This window comes from Artemia franciscana, chromosome 2, assembly GCF_032884065.1.
Source record: "Artemia franciscana chromosome 2, ASM3288406v1, whole genome shotgun sequence".
Classification (NCBI taxonomy): Eukaryota; Metazoa; Arthropoda; class Branchiopoda; order Anostraca; family Artemiidae; genus Artemia; species Artemia franciscana.
This window is the reverse complement of record NC_088864.1, coordinates 42,360,705-42,380,376: the sequence shown is the minus strand read 5'-3', so window position 1 is coordinate 42,380,376 and position 19,672 is coordinate 42,360,705. Positions and strand designations below refer to the sequence as shown.

General features: G+C 35.3%; 1 protein-coding gene across 4 annotated transcripts in view; it reads right to left on the bottom strand.

Annotated features, from left to right (window-relative positions):
* Positions 1–19,672, bottom strand: part of LOC136041926 (utrophin-like) — a 427,919-nt gene that overhangs the window by 65,853 nt on the left and 342,394 nt on the right. For all 4 annotated transcript variants that reach the window (XM_065726724.1, XM_065726734.1, XM_065726743.1 and 1 more), the window contains 3 exons: positions 13,576–13,766; positions 9,971–10,115; positions 3,881–4,004 (listed from right to left, as the gene is read on the bottom strand). In XM_065726724.1, coding sequence (XP_065582796.1) covers positions 3,881–4,004; positions 9,971–10,115; positions 13,576–13,766 — 460 coding nt within the window. The remainder of the gene's footprint in view (positions 1–3,880; positions 4,005–9,970; positions 10,116–13,575; positions 13,767–19,672) is intronic.

Below are 19,672 nucleotides of genomic sequence, written 5' to 3'. Positions count from 1 at the left end.
TTTCGTAAGTTACAAATACATCAATTTTCCGAACCCCCCCCCCAACTCCGCCAAAGAGAGCAGATCCGGTCCGGTTATGTCAGTCACGTATCTTAGACAGGTTTTTATTCTTCCCGTCCAGTTTCATCCTGATCTCACCGCTTTAAATATTTTCAAAGATTTCCGGTACCCCCCAACTGCCCCCCCCCCCCAATTACGCTGGATCCGGTTGAGATTTAAAATAAGAGATCTGAGTTACGAGGTCTTCTAAATATGAAATTTCATTAAGATCCGATCACTCCTTCGTAAGATGAAAATACGTCATTTTTTCTAATTTTTCAGAATTACCCCCCCCCCCCCCAATAGAGCGGATCCGTTCCAATTATGTAAATAACGTATCTAAGACTTCTATTTATTTTACCCACCAAGTTTCATCCCGATCCCTCCAATCTAAGCGTTTTCGATCATTTTAGGTTTCCCCACCCCAATGTCACCAGATCCGGTCGGATTTAAAATAAGAGCTCTGAGACACGATATCCTTCTAAATATCAAATTTCATTGAGATCCGATCACCCGTTCGTAAGTTAAAAATACCTCATTTTTTCTAATTTTTCAGAATTAACCCAACCCCCAACTACCCCAAAGAGAGCAGATCCGGTCCGGATATGTCAGTCACGTATCTTAGACAGGTTTTTATTCTTCCCATCAAGTTTCATCCTGATCTCACCGCTTTAAGTATTTTCTAAGATTTCCGGTCCCCCCCCCCAACTGCCCCCCCCCCCAATTACGCTGGATCCAGTTGAGATTTAAAATAAGAGATCTGAGTTACGAGGTCCTTCTAAATATGAAGTTTCATGAAGATCCAATCACTCCTTCGTAAGTTAAAAATACGTCATTTTTTCTAATTTTTCAGAACAACCCCCCCCCCCCCAACTACCCCAAAGAGAGCGGATCCATTCCGGTTATGTCAATCATGTATCTAAGACTTGTGCTTATTTTTCCCACCAAGTTTCATCCCGATCCCTCCACTCTAAGTGTTTTCCAAGATTTTAGGTTTCCCCCTCCCAACTCCCCCCAATATCACCAGATTCGGTCGGGATTTAAAATAACAGCTCTGAGACACGATATCCTTCCCAACATCAAATTTCATTAAGATCTGATCAACCGGTCGTAAGTACCGGTCAACCGGTCCAAACATCAAATTTCATTAAGATCCAATCACCCGCTCATAAGCTAAAAATACTTCATTTTTTCTATTTTTTCCGAATTAACCGGCCCCTACCCCCCCCCCCCAGATGGTCAAATCGGGAAAATGACTATTTCTAATTTAATCTGGTCCGGTCCCTGATACGCCTGCCAAATTTCATCGTCCTAGCTTACCTGGAAGTGCCTAAAGTAGCAAAACCGGGACCGACAGACCGACAGAATTTGCGATTGCTATATGTCACTTGGTTAATACCAAATGCCATAAAAACGAAGATATTTACCTCGCAGCCTAGTAGGTTACTATGAAAAACAGATGGGACATTAAATGGAGTGTAATGATTAGATCTCTGACAACCTTTTGGGCAGAGTCTCATTCGATCTGTTTTCTTTTACTGATAATTCAAGCAAATACGGATATAAAAAAGGTGAATAATGAATAAACTCAAAATGTGTTGTACAGACAACGTCAATTTGCTGTAAAGAAAGATCCCAGAGTCTAGATTCTAGATCCCTGATTCTAGAGATTTACAGATGCTAATTTCTAGACTTCCAAAAATAGGTTTGGTTCCGTTAATTTGAAAGACAACATGTTATACGGTATAAATTATATAGGAAAGCAAAAAAACCTGAGAACTCATTTTTTTTCGATTGTTATTAACCAACATATGTATCGACAAGCAATACGTGTAAACAATTAAATAAAAAAAACCCAAAAAAACACAAGTTTCGTCAACTGAAAGTAAGGAGCAACATCAAAACTTTAAACGAACAGGAATTATTAGGTATATGAAGGGGATCGCCCCCTCCTCAATACCTGGCTCTTTATGCTAAGGTTCTTTTTTAACTTTTAAGAAAGTGTGTTATTCTAATTAAACGGCCCTTGTGTTTCAGGAGTCATTCTTAGATAATTGGAACAAAAAGTCAAACTTTAGCATAAAGAGCGAGGCAATGAGGAGGTTAAACCACGAACTGCTTGATTTTAATGTCGGAAGATCCAAATTCCAACTATTTTTACATTTAAGAAAATGAGATATCACCCATCGTAAAAAAAACGAAACATTTCTAAGCCTTGAGTTACATAATATATGCGAAAACAAATTGGACCAACCAAAACAGAGATGATTGCTTGACGATCGAAGCAGACATCACACAAAGAGTAAACAGGGCCTGTTTCGGGTTCTCATTTACAGTTCATGGAGCCTTTGTGGGGATACGTTCTTTTGTATGTGTATTTCTTGTAAGACTTTTTGATTGAGAATACGTATATATAAGTTTACTAAGATTGGACTGGTTGAAGATTTCCTTTCAGTGACGAAGGGGATTTAGTAGGGACATAAAATATATAATCAATCTATTCGGTCAGTGGATAAAATAAATAAAACAGTCAAGGAAAAAGAAAATTCACAAACTCAAATAACAGTATGATCGTTTTAGAGCAATAGCGTAATTTGTGAATTTAGAAATAGTTTATAAGGGTATTTCTAAGGTTTACAACAATACTACTCATACTCCTTGGATAAACTCAAACATATGTACTACACACAAGTATATACACTATTTATTTAGTCAAAACACATGTTTTAGGGGGGTTGCGTTGTGAATTGCCTTACACTATGTAGTTTTCCATGATTTTCTTCCTCTTCTACTTCACTTCTTACGTACCATTAGAGCGAAACAACTTGGATTTGCAAAACTGCAAATTCACCGTAGACAAATGTTAGTAGGCAACTCTAAATAGATACACGCAAGAACTGTAGTAGGCGGGGAATTTTCTCTCTACATGCCATGAAAAGGTTTGAACATAAATTAATTGGTTTTCTGTCAGCTTTTAATTATTTCAGTCACATTTTCAAGGATGTGTGCAACTTCCATTAGAAATTATTTAAAATATTTATGATAAAGCAAAACAAGGATAACAGCCTTGAATGATTCTAATAAAAAGAATTACTAAGTAGAAAAAAGATAAAAAATAACCATGGAAAAAAAAACTCAGGACAATTCAGAGAATTGAGAAGTTTGAATGCATCCAAGTTAATTAACTTTCAGCAGATCTAGGAGAAAAGCTAAACATAATTAAAATAAATTAGCTATCAACAGATCTAGAGAGAGGGATAAATTCTAGAAATAAAGGAAGCTTTCCCGTAAAACACACGACAATTACATTTTAGGGAACTATTGTGACAATTTTTAGAAACTCTCCTTTCAATTAATCGCCAGTTTAAACAGTCAAATTTGAAAGGTACCATATATAATTGTTTAATTAAGAATGTGTCTGGACGAATTTTCTCTACCTCTAGTTTTGCACGTGCAAACCATTAACAACTACTACATCAATATTAATCATATATTGCGGTTCTCTCATTAACACCCCAAATCACACAAAAAAATACACTAATGAGGAATCATTCACGAAAATTTGACAAGATATGACATACTCAGTATACTACTAAAGTTTATTTGTGTTAGTGTCCTGATCAGAATGATTAGAGAAAACGACGTTTCCATTTTGAAACGAAGTATTCTTACTTTTGTTCTTTTTTAAGAATATAAAAGGAGGTAGGGTAGGCCAATGTGGTTTAAGAAATTATCTTCTCTTTCCAGCTCACCTTTGAAGAACAAAGTTTCTTTAGGCTGGGAAATGGAAGCTCCAACAAGAAACGATTATCTGCTTTTAGAAAATGGAAAAGTTGCTCACCTTCCAAGTCCTCCGAATCAGCTAAGGGAGGCTCCGAGGATATCAACTGTTTGCCCGTTAGGATGTTCTGCTCAATTAAAGTTCTTTTATCTTCTAACTGCCTTTTGAAGGCGCGGAAGTCGTCCTGAAAATGAAAAGGTCCTAATAATTGTGGTACAAGAGCCATTATCTTTCAGAGACGAATTAGACAAAATACATATATAATTTCGCCAGTATTTCTACTTTTTTTTTACAAAGGATCTTAGGGGGGGGGGGGGAGAGGACGATTTATTTTAGAGACTCAAAAGTGAATTTTACCATGGGACTTTAGTAAAGTTTCTGATTCTTTTCTCCTTTTATTTCCTGTTAAGGTTTCAAAAACTAAAAGTTTTCCTTTAAGATCCCAAATATTTTTAGACGGAAATTTCATATTTTTCTAAATTTTAGTTAGAAAGATGGGTTAAATTTGGTACGTATGGGCGATAGTAGGCTCTCATATGATGTTTGGTGTTACCCACCCCCCACTCCTGGCAATAGAAGGCGTGGACGGCAAAAGTGTCGCTAGTCTGATGCCTAGAGAGGAAGGCTACACTGGGGGGGGGGTACATCTTTGCTTCACTTGTGGCTGCAACCTCGTCAGGAATCATCGTGGACAGGCATCGGTGTTGCCTTATGCGCAAACCGGCGTGGGAGGAACTAAGTCTAAGTAAATTAGATTAAAAAGTGAAATTACGAAGAGGACGAAAAGCACACACCCTTCGCATGAAGGAAAGATTTCAAATTTTTCATTTTTTTTTTTGGAAAGAGAATTTTCTCGAGCTATAAATAACAGTCTAAATAGTTCGTATTTTGTTTCATTGAAAAATGTCAAAAGGTTTAAAGATTTTGATATTGAAGATTGTGATTTTATTTAAACTCTAAGACATCTTAAAATTCGAAAGTACAAACATAGAGCTTGTCATTGAAGAGAAACAAACCAGCAATAGTATTTAGTCGTTGCAAAGCAAATACATAAAAGGAAAGAGCTTTTGAAAGTGTTATATTTCAAGAATTATGAATTAAGTCTTCCGGTTAAGTACATTCACCAAAGAAAATATAATAACGCACTTTGATTGAAGCATAATAAAGCACTTTAAAATATAGTCAAGCACTTTGACATCAAAGTCTGTGCAGCAGGAGAGAAGGAGAGAAAAACAGCAAAGGAGCATATTCAATACTGAAGTTTTACAACATAGAGCATCAATTAAAAATAAAATAAAAATGAAGTAAGTTGTGTCACACATTGCTGAAGGGTCAAAATGTCCAAAGCTGGTCATCCGCTGAATGATGCCTTGAAGAGCCACTAAAGTGTGCCTTAAAGAGATTATATAAAAAAAACAAGTTTTTTAAACTGAAAGTAAGGAGCGACATTAAAACTTAAAACGAACAGAAATTACTCCATATATGAAATGGGTTGTCCCCTCCGCAATCCCTCGCTCTTTACGCTAAAGCTTTTAATTGTTTTAAAAAGCAAAATTGTGGCAAAGAGTCAAACTTTAGCGTAAAGAGCGAGGGATTGCGGAGGGGACAACCCATTTCATATACGGAGTAATTTCTGTTCGTTTTACGTTTTAATGTCACTCCTTACTTTCAGTTTAAAAAACTAGTTTTTTTATATAATTTCTGAACGTTTTTGAATTAATGCATGTTTGATTTTGGCTCTCCACACATAAATTATAAAATTGAAATTTGCATATTAAATCCTTTTTTGGCTAAATGGCTTTCTCTTAGTTTTGATCAGACGATTTTGAGAAATAAGGGATGGGGAAGGAGGCCTAGTTGCCATGCAATTTTTCGGTTAAATAAAAAGGCAACCATAAATTTTAATTTTTAATGAATTTTTTTATTAGTAAAAATATACGTAACTTAAGAATTAACTTACGTAACAAACTTTTATATTCATTAATTTTTATTATGTATATGAGGGGGTTTGTACCCTCGTTAATACCTCGTTCTTTACACTAAATCGTAAGTTTTGTCCTAATTCTTTAAGAATGACCCCTGAATCAAAAAGGCCGTAGAATAAATAGTTGAAATTACTAAAAATACTATAGCATAAAGAGCGAGGTATTTATCTCCTCCTAAATACCTCGCTCTTTATGCTAAAGTATTTTTAGAACCCCTCATATGCGTAATAATCTCTGTCCGTTTTAAGTTTCAATGCTACTCTTTACTTTCAATTGAAAAAAATTTTCATGTTTATTTTTTCATTGTTTTTTTTATAGTAATTTTAGAAAATCCTGCGCCCTTTTCATTGAATTTCTGTTCCCCCATGACATATTTCTCCAAGGAAAGATCCTCCCACATAGCCCCTCCCCTCAACCTCAGCCCCAAAACCAAAAAAAAATCCCTGAAAACGACTGTACACTTCCCAATAGCCATTATTATATGTAAACACTGGTCGAAGTTTGTAACTTGCAGCCCCTCCCCCAGGGACCCTGGGGGAGTAAGTCATTCCCAAAGACAAAGTTGTTATGGTTTTTGACTATGCGGAACAAAATGGCTATCTCAAAATTTTGATATGTTGACTTTGGCGAAAAAATGAGCGTGGGAGGGGGCCTAGGTGCCCTCCAATTTTTTGGTCACTTAAAAAGGGCACTAGAACTTTTCATTTCCGTTAGAATGAGCCCTCTTGCGGCATTCTTGGACCACTTGGTCGATACGATGACCCCTGGAAAAAAAACAAAAAACAAACAAACAAACAAACAATAAACACGCACCCGTGATTTGTCTTCTGGCAAAACATACGAGTAGATAGAAGCTTGAAAATTTCGCTATAGGGTTCTCTGATACGCCGAATGCGATGGTGTGATTTTCGTTAAGATTCTATGACTTTTAGGGGGTGTTTTCCCCTATTTTCTAAAATAAGGCAAATTTTTTCAGGCTCGTAACTTTTGATGACAAAGACTAAATTTGATGAAACTTATATATTTAAAATCAGCATGAAAATCTGATTCTTTTGATGTATATTTTAGCATCAAAATTCCGTTTTTTAGATTTTCGTTTACTATTGAGCCGGGTCGCTCCTTACTACAGTTCGTTACCACGAACTGTTTGACTGACCCAGAAAATAGAACATAACCAAACCCTACTAGCAACAACGTTATGTTGATAGGAAGCAACATATAATAGGAAGCAATAGGAAGCAATAAAATTCAATCTTCATACGTTTAAAGTGAAGTAATATCTTTAAACCTTCAAAAAAAAATTTTACTAATGTTTGACTTGTAGAGTTAGATAAATGTTGTACACTAAAAGATATGACCCATATTTAGCTAAAAATCTGCGAAACTTAAAACATAAGACGCAACCTTTCTCATGTTCAGCAAAGGTAAGGCATTTGTCCTATATATATTACTACACTGTTCATCCGATCGTCAAGAACTTCAAGAAGTTGTAGAGTAGACCCTTGCGAAAGTTTTAGGTATAAAATTCCACCCTCCCCCCAATGCCCTCTGAACACTATTCATACTGACTGAATAGAGACCCCTGAACAGAAATACTTGACAGTTACTACTGTTCACATTATTCACACTTTCTGGATATTAAATTTCAAACAACGACCGACGGATAAGTTAATAATCTTAACCTAACTTTTTCAAATACTTCTAAATTTAAAAAAACGATCATTATTTTACACCCGGATAAAAGTTTCAAGGGGGGATGTCGGGGAAACTTTTCCACGGGAAGAATTTGCCCGGAGAGAAATTTCGAGGGGAGGTGTAAGTTTTCCGTAGGCGCATTTTTCAAATACTGTCAAATTTTAAAATACGATCGTTATTAATACGCGGGGAGGGGGGATTTTCCCTGAATTTTCTTTATATTAGGTCGCAGCCCCGTGCGACGAATAATTTAGAGCCTTATATTATTTCGTTGTCAAAATGTTTAGAAATCTCACAAACAGAAACAGGTAGTAAACGAATTTTTTGGTCAAAAATCTTTTGCCATATCTTAAATGTTTAAAAAAAATCCCTTGTACAAGCAAATGGTCCTTAATAACTGTCACAAATCTCGAAAGCTATTTCGAATCTCCTGTAAAACTAATTCCATGCAAAATAAAGTCGTTTTAATTGCCAAAGCCGCATCGAGTGACAGGTTTTTTCTCTTTATATAATAATAAAAAAAATTATGAAAAACGTTTCTTCGTTGACAAAGAAAGAACCGAAATCCAGAGTGATATAATGGAAAAACAGCAATCGTAAATACGGAAAGACAAACTGAAAATTTACCTCATTCTCGTAGCTCCAGGTTAGAAAAAAAAATATAGATAAACATTAAAAACACAGAACAGAATGCACTTTGCTCCATGTACGCACACGGGGAGGGGAGGGGTACCCTGGGCCCGACGACTCTGAAATCCATCCCCCAAAATTTTAAATATTCTGGAATTTCTTGACACCTTTTACTCAAAGTATCAAATAAAAAGCTTTTTATTGTCACCCCCTCCCCCTTCAAAAAATAAAACCTGCGAGCATGCCAGCTTTGCCCCATGAAGATTAGACCGTCAAATAAATTTAAGTTTCAATCTATTTCATGTTTTTTCCTTATTAAGCTAACTTGCAGTTAACCGTGAATATTGATTCACACGTAGAAAAGTGGTGGTTTATAGATCTCGAGATTAAACGACATAAAAAAAAACGCAAAAAAATCAGTATTCAAATATTTTTTCTAAAGACCTCTTTTACATAGGGTGCAAAGTAGGTATACAGCGATAAAAAAAGAGAAAACACGTATATATTTACCGCATTTATAATATGAACACTAGTTGCATCAACAAATAATAAGAAGCACATACGATAAGAACAACTTATAATAAGAAGCTCTAATCGCTAAGGTACTCAAACTGATTATCATCAGCATTGACACCCTACTGTAATCGTGAACCAACACTCATGCACATTCTGGAACAAAGATTTGTATCAACATCTATTTCTTGATAAGCTTCTAGAATGAACTGAATCACATCTTTAACAGTGCGAGGCAATTTTTGGGGCATTTTTACAGTTCCCCAAAAAGGGAAGTCCATAGGAGTTAAACCTAGCGAGTGTGGTGGCCAATTGATGGCACCACGGCGTCCAATCCATCTGTTAGGAAATTCTGAATCAATTAGTGCAGACAAAAAATCGGAGTGAGGTGGGGCCCAATATTACTAAAAATAAGTCTTCGCATTGGTATTGTCCCCTTACTCGTGGTATTACTGTATCCTTTAACATGTTTAAGCACACAGGTCAATGGTTACAAGCTTAATAATAGGCCCAACAACACCCTTGCAAGAAGGCCGATCCCACACTGATACCGGCCACTGATTGAGAAATTTTTCAATAGTAATGTGAGTGTTTTCGGTTGTAAAAACAAATGTGTCGGTTAACGTCCCTCGATAATTTAAATTTTACTTTTTCAGACCATACAATTTTGTCCAGAATAGAGTCATCCTATAATTCTTCAAACATAAATTTTCAAAAAGCTGTAAACGACGATCCGAGTCATCTTCTAATAAACCATGTATCAATCCAAGTGTGTGTATCTTTAATCTTATACTTTTCTTTCTCTTTTCCTGTTTCCTTTTCTTTAGTTTTCTCTTTTTTATCACTATACCTACTTTTTGCCCCCCTCCCCCCCGTACATACATTTTTTGCCTTTATCCACCTTGGAGATGAGCCCAATCTCTAAAGCGTGTTTTATGCTTCATAAAAATTGAAGTGTGCTTGAAGCGTTGAAAAAAAAAAAAATTACCTACATTTACAGCTATAGCTGTACTTCCTTTTTTACTACCAATAATTATGAATTTTTTACAAAAAAAATATGCATTCAAATAAAAAAAAAATATGCATTCAAATAAAAAAAAATATGCATTCAAATAAAAAAAAATATGCATCCAAATAAAAAAAAATATGCATTCAAATAAAAAAAATAAACACATGCATTAACACTACATTTATCCAATTTAGAAGATTCAAACAATCGATATACCACGATTAATTTAAGAGTTCAGACGGACACTCAAATACCTTAGCTGAATAGATATTTCCAGCGATTAAGGTGGTTAATAGAGAAGAATAAAATAAAACCAACCTGCTGTTTTGTGAGACTCAAAAGATCCGCTCTTAGTGGTCCCAGACTCGTTAATTCCATATCCTTTCGGATGACCCATTCAATCAGTTCTCTTAATGATAGCAAGACCGCATTCCAGTGTTCACGATTATTCTCTAGCCGGTTCCTAGGGAGCACAAAATCAGTTATTCAAGGGCTGACAATAAAGCGAACAAAAAATAAATGAAAAGAAAATGTCATCCGTACGGTCACTTCTAACAATTATTTTGAGAGATAAAATCGCATGGGACCGAAGTTTCTTTTTACTTTACAAACACAGGATGTATTGTTTTTTTGAAACACTTTTTCAACAAAGAGCAAAGAGCGATAATAAAACTCTAAACGAATGGGAATTAAACCATATATAGGATTTATCAAACATAAAATTAACGCAATTTGTTATGTATGAAGAAAATCCAAAATAAACTAACGAAAATTATAATGGTTAAAGAAATCCCCCCCCCCCAAAAAAAAAAAACACACACACACACAAGTTACTTCGGTCAACACTTTTTCCTTTTAGATTTATCCTGTTCAAAAAAAAAAAAAAAAAAAAAAAAAAAAAAAAAAAAAAATGAAAGCCAAGTAAACATTCAAAAACGTAAAACACCTTAGCTAAATTTCAAGCTATCTGTTTAGTGTGAATGATTATATACCTCCAAGTGGGTTTGAAAGGGGCAGCGGCCCAACTAAAATTTAGGGCAAATTATGTTTGTTTTAAGTGTGTCTTCATTAACTATTGTAAGTTCTGTTCACTCTTATCTTTTTATCAGCGTTAGTGGGATATTAGGACATCGTAGAGGGAAGCAAGGTCAAAATGGATAACCAAGCGAAGTTTTCGAAGTTAGGACGACCCGTCAAGACATGCATGAACTGATCACTTGTTTTGACGAGGCGTTTACCCCAGCCCTCCTGAAAATACCCCACGCATAAAATACCTTCTCTGTGGAAAACACCCTCCCTCCGAGAAAATAACCTTCCACGACTGGTTGGTCTCCAATCACTTTTAACTTATATAAATAGGACTAGAATTCTCTATTTCTGATCGAATTAAAATCCTCCGAGGGTTCTACGACTATGAGGCGGAGCTGAGGATGAGGAAGGGCGGTCTTTCTTCTATACGGACTAAATTCTGCTCATTTTGGGGTATAATGTTACTCGTTACTTTCATAATAACAGGGTAGACCAGAAATACTCCCAGAAATCAAGACGAATGAAATACCAATTTCACATTTTTTATTAATAAAAAAAATGTCCTACTTATCACCTTACCCTACTTATGAACTCTGATAATGTGCTCTTTTCTATCGATAAGGAAGGTATCTCCCTCTCTCTCTAACTGGCCGAAATATTGTTAAGGTCTAAACAAAATTTTACTGTCTTAGGTAAATTCTCTGTTGTTTTACTATCCCAAACATTTGCATGTAAGGGCTTTATATCTATACAATGGGGTTCTATGATTATTTTGTAGTTAGGGAGGGAGGGAGATGCCTCTAAAAGTGCATTTTAATGCTAAAAAATCCCAACTCTTATTGAATCTTCAGATAAATACGGAACTAGCTCTAAGGGAGGAATGAGGGAGGGTGGAGGTAGAAATTCACACATAATCCCCAGGGCCAACTACAAGGCTTACGTTTGGGGGGTTATCTTTTTCGGGGGGGGGGGGGGGAATAATCTCTATAAAACACCAAAAATATGAAACTGATATTTAATCCTTCTCGATTTCTGGGAATATTTCTGGTCTACAGTGTTATCGTGAAAGTAAAGAGAAACATTAAACCCCAAAATGAGCAGAACGTATTCCATATAGGAAGGGAATCCCCCCCTTGTCCCTGCTTCTATTTCATGATCACAAAAACTTCAGGGGGTGCTCATTACGTCAAAAATTGAGAGTTATTGTCCTTTTTTTATAAGTCGGAAGTGATTGGAGACTAACCAGCCGCAGGGGTCATTTTCCGCGGGAGGGGGAGGGGTAAACACCGACTCCCGTTTTGAAATCGTATACGGGAAAGTCATTTGGGGCAGGGGAGGGCACTGGTCCCCTTGAGTTTACAGAATTTTCTTGTTTTAACCGTGAATTCTTTATAATTATATAATGTTAATGATACATTTTTCTAGAATGTTGAATTCGAAGAGCTATAAATAACGAAAGTATATTTTCTTGTGAGAAGTTCAAAATTCTTTTCACTATTGCGTTAGGAAAATTACAATAATAATAACACAAATTTCTTTAAATTATATTGACTATTCAGATATGACTACTATATTGACTATTCAGATTGACTAACGACCTTCAGTCGTTTTTTTATAAAATCTCTATATTTCATAAATAAGTGTGTTTTCTAGCTAAAACTTTTCAAAGATACCGATGATAATATACCTCTTAAGGACAATTTCGAAGAGGTGAGAAGAAAAACCTATATTGAATGCCCCATATTGACAAAAGCTCTTGATGACTCGCTATATTCTCCTAATTATGGAATTCTGGAAAACGATAGATTTACTGAAAACTGAACAAAATTGAGCTTTATTTTCTGCGGGCAATTCGAGGACTTTTCTTTTCCTACCAGAATATTCGGTTTGTTGCCTCGATTCTCTGTTTTTAGTTAAGTTCTAGTTTTTCTCACAAAAAAACAAACAAACCAAAAAAAAACATAGGGAACACAATTCAGCTTATTAGAGCTAGTATTGCAAATATATTTTGCTAAATAAAACTCAAATTTTACCATATTGTGTAATATAATGTAATATAAATTTTAATACGTTGTAATGTAATATAACTGTGTAATATTATTCAGCTTATTAGAACTAGTTTTGCAGATATATTTTGCATAAGTTACGAATAATGATTTTTGTTCATATAAGTTTCAACTCCGCTCTTTACCTCAACTAGAATTTTTTTTTTTAATAAGTTAATGAAGGCTAAGAGAAAGAGGGGGGTTCGGAACCCGGAGCTAAATAAAACTCAAATTTTACCATACTGTGTTTGGAATAATAACACCTTACTATGAAAAATCTGTCACAATCTTTTACACATTAGACACTACCAATGGACTATGATAAAACAATTAACAGAACATGAAATCCCAGCCAAGCAATTCAGCATTTGCTCACTATACTCATTGCGCCAATCCATGTGTAAAATTATGATAAATAAAAATAAACCAGGCGAATGTGAATGTGTATCCTTAATCTGAAAGTATATTTTTTTCATACATAGTATAGATATTTCATAATCTTACTCAAAAGATGTTATTCTTTTTTACAAACATCGTAGCATCTTAAAGGTCAATCATTATAATAAATAGCAAAATGCACACTGTAGCACAGTACTAAAGAGCTGCGATCTAAAATTAATGCATCCTTTTGGATAATACAAGAAAACACTGCTTTCCAAGAATCAGAATTTTTGACACTAGCATGTCTTAACTGTTCTGTTTTCCTCATCAGTAAACTAACACTAAGAAAAAAAAGAAGGCGTCTACCCAAGTTACCGAAAGCAAAATATTATTCCAAGCAGTAGTATACTAACTCCTTAAAAATAACAGAATACTAAGTTTCAAAGTTTGTGCTGGGATTTTACTGACCGAATGGCAACAGACTTGGCTCTAAGAGTGTGCCATCGTCTATTAATATCTTCGAGTCGCCTACGAAGCATGGCAGCATCTTCAGGGTTCTTGTCTGGGCCGGTACTTTCTAATGTAGAAAGCAAACGCTGACCAGCAGCCGAAAGACCAGCATGTTCTTCCTTTCTTCCATTTATTTCCGCAGTTAGCTCCTATAATACAAATATAGACATCAATCAAAACATAACTTTTGAATTGAATTTTAATTTCATCTAACTTTCAGCTCTACTTTGTCCAAACTTTTTCTATCAAGTACAGACTGCCTACGAAATGAGTGTTTCTATAAAAAAGTTAATAAGTAAGTGGCTGGGTCTTTGACATAGTTACAGTTTCCAGTGGCTAAGTGTAAACAGAATGAAAAAAAAAGTACGAGAAAAAGTCTTCCTAGAACATATCTCCTGAAGAATATATATTTTTTGGGGAGTGCATTCAAATATAAACTGTTTTAACTTAAAAAAAAAAACATATAGGTCAATGTACTGGAAGGAAAAGTCTTGTTTTTCTGAAAAACAACAAGAACTAAAACTAACAGTAGGGTAAAAAAAAATATATGAAAGTTGTCATAAGGTAAGATAGATTTTGAGTTCGGAAAGATCTTTCAAAAGAAAAAAAATTCTGACTTTACGTTTCTCGTCAAATGAACAAATACAGTTTCAGCTAGCTTTGATTTTTGCCAATAAAAAAAAGAAAACATTATTGAAGAAGAAGGATTTAACAGCATAGCCAGAAACAAAATTTTGAGACTTGCTAATTAATACCTCAAATTCTTACCAACAGTATAAACAAACAAATTCACATCATACAATAGAAATTTAAGAAGGAAGAAACAAATTATTTAACAAAAAGGAAAATTATCTGAATACAGTAAGAAAAAAGAGCTATAGAGGGCTAAAAATACACCCTTTTTACAGCATTAAAACAACATGAAAAAATTAAAACCAGATTGCATTAAAAGTATTTCAATAGTTGACTATTAACAACAAAACTGTCGTATTGTTATTTGGAGATTAGTTTGCAATATTAATAAGTAACTTGTATTTAAGTTAAACATTCTTGAAAAAGTCAGAAATGAGAAATGAACCGAGAGATTAGGACCCTCTAGCAAGCATGGACATAGTTTCTCGAATATTTCAACAAATCTGAGTGGTTGATGTCTCTCTCAGTTTTTGAAAAGCACTGATAACATTAAAAAACTGATAATACTTAAATAAAAGATTCATGACAACTTTTGAATAGAAAGAGAGGGTGAATACTAACATTAAATCAAATTTTGTAACTTTTATATATCCCTATGAATTAAAAAGGAAGACAACCTCTCTTTCTATAATGAATACATTTTATAAGCTTTTTATAAGCCGAATTAGGTCGACACATATTCATTAAATAGATTATCATAATTGGCTATGGCACACAGGTGGATCTGCAGGGTGTAGTGTGGCAACTTTTCTTCCTTGAAGCTATTTTTTTTTTTAACACATTGTTAGTGAAAACGGAAGAATTTCTTCGAAACATAGAAAAGAGCCTTTTCTGCAGTATCTACCCTCCCCAGAAACAATACTGGCCACGTACGCACTAATTTTATGGCACTTAAATTGTAAATTAGATTTAACACAAATTTTTGTCATTTTTGTATGCCATATTGTTGTTTTTGTGGATAATAAGACATACTTCTACTACTACTCTATAAAAACCAAAAAGCTCGAACTGTAGGAATGTAAAAACTAAAATAAATTTTGCTTTCTTCAAAATTCTTTCCCGTCATATATTAGTGAGGGTTGCTAAGAACAAAATACCTCTTCAAATAGCATCAATGCACGGAGCAGGGTGAAGATGAGAAACACGAACCTTGCATCTTCAATATATCCATTTCTGCCAATTTTTTTGCTCTGTAATGCGTACCATCTGCGACAAAATTTCTCTTTTTGGGTCTGAGATTTTGACAAATGAGAAACACGAGCAACTATATCAGAGGCACATGGAAATTCAACATTTTCATATTTAGGAGAATCGTCACCTGTCGGAAACTTAGGCAAATCGCATAGCTCTTCACCAAAAACACCTATTTCAGGAAGATACTCAGCACTTATATACGAGCCTCTTGGCTGGTGGGGTAATTCTGGGATACTTAAATCACCCTCTGATACCGAGCGAGAGGAGCAACATAAGCCATGACATAGATATTTATTATTGAATCGTCTTCGTCGCTTTGGACAGCACATTTGAAGACACTGATAATACGCCATCAAAAACCAGACAGCCCATTTAATCAAGGGTAAAAAAGAACCTAATATAGGGGATAATAAGCCCTCACACTTCTTGAGACACAAGGCACTTGGAAAGATCAAATACTGTTGGCATTAGGTTATTAAATTCATTGTCAAGTACGATTGAACCTACAGTTTTTTCTAAGATTAAAACCATTCTTCATCTCCTTCCAGGTGAAAAAGGATCACAGCTCACAGGAATAAGTTCTATATAGTCACTATTTGGCATGATCACAGACATGGTAAGCAATTAACATAATAAGAACACTATCGTCGTTCTAAGGTTGAATTTTAAAAATGCCAAAAAAATGAAGAATCAAATTGCACCAAATATATCTAAGCTACAGGATTTTCCAGCACATTGCGACCTGATCTAATCGACCATGACTAAAATCCACTTTAATTCATGCATACATACATACAATCATTCCAATCATCCATCCATTCTGATACTAAAAGAAGCTAGAGGCTATGTTCCCCGGGTGATTATTCAGACTTTCTCCGGGAAAAAAGAAGTTCAGCGCGGAAACACCTAGACGCCACTACACAAACTATTATTCTGCTTTGTTCGCTTATGTAGGTAAAGAAAAAAAATATGTTATAACCATTATCACCGCGACAGAATCAAGTTGAAGGAGCGATGTGTCTCCCATAAATCAATTCTTTTCCATAGGGGGTCAAAATATAGAACAGATGGTCGCTGAAGGTTTAGAAAAGACTCATTCCATACAAAACCAATCCTAGGGAGGTCAAAATCCTCGGAGGATAACCTGACACCCCGTCTACTTGCCATGTCCAAATCACAAAATAACCATTTTAATCAGAATGGCCAAAACAATGGCCAACATGATGAGTGTGCGCCCTGAGGAATGAGCCCCAGATCATCCAAATAGCCCATATAAAACAGAAGCTTCCTAAATATATTTTAACATAAAAGTGGATATATAACAATTTTTTGAGACCAGAATGATTCAAGGATTTTCGATCACTGCAGCTGAGAGGGCCAAAACCAGGCTTTTGATCCCATGACTTTCAACTCCTCCCTCCCTTACGTTTAGTTTTATATTTCTTTAGTAAAGAGGGAATTTGAGGCCTCGGAGCTTGCTCAATATAATTATACATCCTCTGTTTTTGAGTTTTTTTTTTTTAATGAGCTTGCTGGTTACTAACCTTAGACAATATAGACGTCCAAAATCAAAGCAAATTAGTTATAATTTCTCTAATGGTGGACATATCAACTCTGTTGACGTCAGGGTCATGAGAAGATTCTCAATCTGCACGATATGAAAACACCAGGCTCATTTTTTGACCTATCACCCTCGCTGTCCCTCACTTTTCACATAGACATTTTAGGGAATTTTAAACCTCTTCCGGCTCAAGATGATTCAGGGATCATATATGGACTGTTCAAAAGTGATTAAATGTCACTAATAAAGACCATTGAAATTGCAGAATGATTGTCCTAAACCAGAACACACTAAATACATATTTCACAAATGACGTTTATATCCCCCGAAATCGGTCTATAAACGGGTCGGGGCTCTTCAGTATGCAGGCCTGGTTTCTGTATCCAGTAATCCAGAAGTAACCATTCGAAACCAAAAACTGTGTCAATCTCTAAATATTTCTTAAACGGTATGTCCCAAGAGTATATTTTTCTAAAGAAAATGATGAAATTACTGTGAAAAATGGGTCGGTTTTTGCTCCTCAAAGACGGTCAAGTCTCTACGTTTTTCAAACAGTTCGTAGTAACGAACTGTAGGAAGGAGCGACCCGGCTCAGTAGTAAACGAAACTCTGAAAAATGAATTTTGATACCAAAAGTTACATTACATTAAAAGAACCGGATTTTTATGCTGATTTTAAATATATAAGCTTTATCAAATTAAGTCTTACCCATCAAAAAATATGAGCCTGAGAAAATTTGCCTTAATTTGGAAAATAGGGGGAAACACCCCCTAAAAGTCATATCGCTTTCATCGTATCAGAGAAACCTACTGTAAAAGTTTCAAGCTCCTATCTACAAAAATATGAAATTTCGTATTTTTTGCCAGGAGACAGATCACGGGTGCGTGTTTTTTTTTTCAGGGGTGATCGTGTCGACCCAGTGGTCCTAGAATGTCACGACAAGGCTCATTCTAACGGAAATTAAAAGTTCTAGCGCCCTTTTTAAGTAACCAAAAAATTGAAGGGCACCTAGGCCCCTTCCCAGGCTCATTTTTTCCCAAAGTCAATGGATCAAAATTTTGAGATAACTATTTTGTTCATCATAGTCGAAAAACCCAATAACTATGTCTTTGAGGACGACTTACTCTCTCATAGTCCCCAGGGGAGGGGCTGCAAGTTACAAACTTTGACCAGTGTTTACATAGAGTAATGGTTATTGGGAAGCGTACAGACGTTTTCAGGAGGATTTTTTTGGTTGAGGGGATGGAATTACTTGGAAGGATTTTTCCATGGAGGAGTTTGTCATGGGGAAGGGAATTTCCATGAAGGGGGCGCAGGATCTTCTAGCATTTTTTAAAACAAAAAAAACAATGAAAAATAAATATGAACAAGTTTTTTTTTTCAACTGAAAGTAAGGAGCAGCATTAAAACTTAAAACGAACAGAAATTATTACGCATCTGAGGGGTTTATCTCCTCCTAAATACCTCGCTCTTTGCGCTAAAGTATTTTTAGTAATTTCAACTATTTATTCTACGGCCTTTGTGATTCAGGGGTCATTCTTAAAGAATTGGGACAAAATTCAAGCTTTAGTGTAAAGAGCGAGGTATCAACGAGGGGGAAAACCTCCTCATATACGAAATAAAAATGTACGAATGTAGAAGTTCGTTACACAAGTTAATTCGTAAGTTACGCATATTTTTTTATTAATAAAACGTTCGTAAAAAATTAAAAGTTCTAGTTGCCCTTTTAAGTAGCCAAAAGATTAGAAGGCAACTAGGCCTCCTCTCCCAGCCCTTTTTTCTCAAATCGTCCGATCAAAACTAAGAGAAAACCATTTAGCAAAAAAAAAAAAAAAATATGCAGATTTCGTTTTAATTATTCTTGTACGGTAAGCCAAAATCAAAACATGCATTAATTCAAAACCGTTCAGAAATTAAATGAAAAAACAAGTTTTTTCAACTGAAAGTAAGGAGCGACATTAGAACTTAAAACGAACAGAAAGTATATGAAAGGGGTTGTCCCCTCCTCGACGCCTCGCTCTTTACGCTAAAGAATTGTGAGAGAGTCCAACTTTAGAGTAAAGAGCGGAATGTCGAGGGGACAAACCCTTTCACATAATGAATAATTTCTGTCCGTTTTAAGTTTTAATGTCGCTCCTTACTTTCAGTTGAAAAAAACTTGTTTTTTTTAATTTAATCAATAGTAAGCTCCGTTTTAGCAGAAAACTAGTCCGGTGAGCCATATTCTGTCTTTAGGACAGAGCCTTAACAAGGTACAAAGCAGCTAACTTTCTGCTGAAGCAGGGAGTGAAGCAGTCAAGTGAAGGAGGGAGAATTCTAGAGGGGCTAGGATTGCACTGTGACCCTCTAACCATACACATTGCAAACCCTCGTGATACAAATTTCTTTGGTAGGGAATTTAGTTCAATTTCATCAATTAGTTCAATTTCTATCAATTTCAAGCGAATCCAGAATTTTTTTTTTGCGGAAGTTAGACAGGGGTCAGAAATTTTATATACCCCTGAAACACCGTCCTTTCCGAACCTGAAACACCATTCCCATGCCTCGATGCAATAGCCTCATTAATTCCAATCTTGATTACTTTCGCGCAAAAGTAAAAAAAAAACA